General features: G+C 43.4%; 1 protein-coding gene across 1 annotated transcript; it reads left to right on the top strand.

Moving 5' to 3' along the window:
- Nucleotides 1-4: 4 nt before the first annotated feature.
- Nucleotides 5-199, top strand: LOC108578317 (titin-like; the record flags this gene model as incomplete). The annotated part of the gene is made up of 1 exon (XM_017941622.1): nt 5-199. A coding segment is annotated over one exon (195 nt), but the record flags the coding sequence as incomplete, so codon positions are not given.
- Between the last annotated feature and the right edge of the window lie 6 nt (nt 200-205).

The raw sequence follows: 205 nt of genomic DNA on the forward strand, positions 1-205 counted from the left end.
CTTCCACGATTTTGGTATTGTCATATTGGATATATTGTACTGCTACGAGGAGAACTCTGGAGTCTACGAATGCAGAGCTTTCAACAAGTACGGAGAAGATACCACTAAAGCAACCTTGAAGTGCTTCTCCAAAGCGAGTCTTATTTTGGAGTCCCAGCTTCCTAAGGGAATGGAAGGTGGATTGGAGAAGATCCAGACACTAGAA

The sequence above is a fragment of the Habropoda laboriosa genome, unplaced genomic scaffold (assembly GCF_001263275.1).
Source record: "Habropoda laboriosa isolate 0110345459 unplaced genomic scaffold, ASM126327v1 C5713193, whole genome shotgun sequence".
Lineage (NCBI taxonomy): Eukaryota > Metazoa > Arthropoda > Insecta > Hymenoptera > Apidae > Habropoda > Habropoda laboriosa.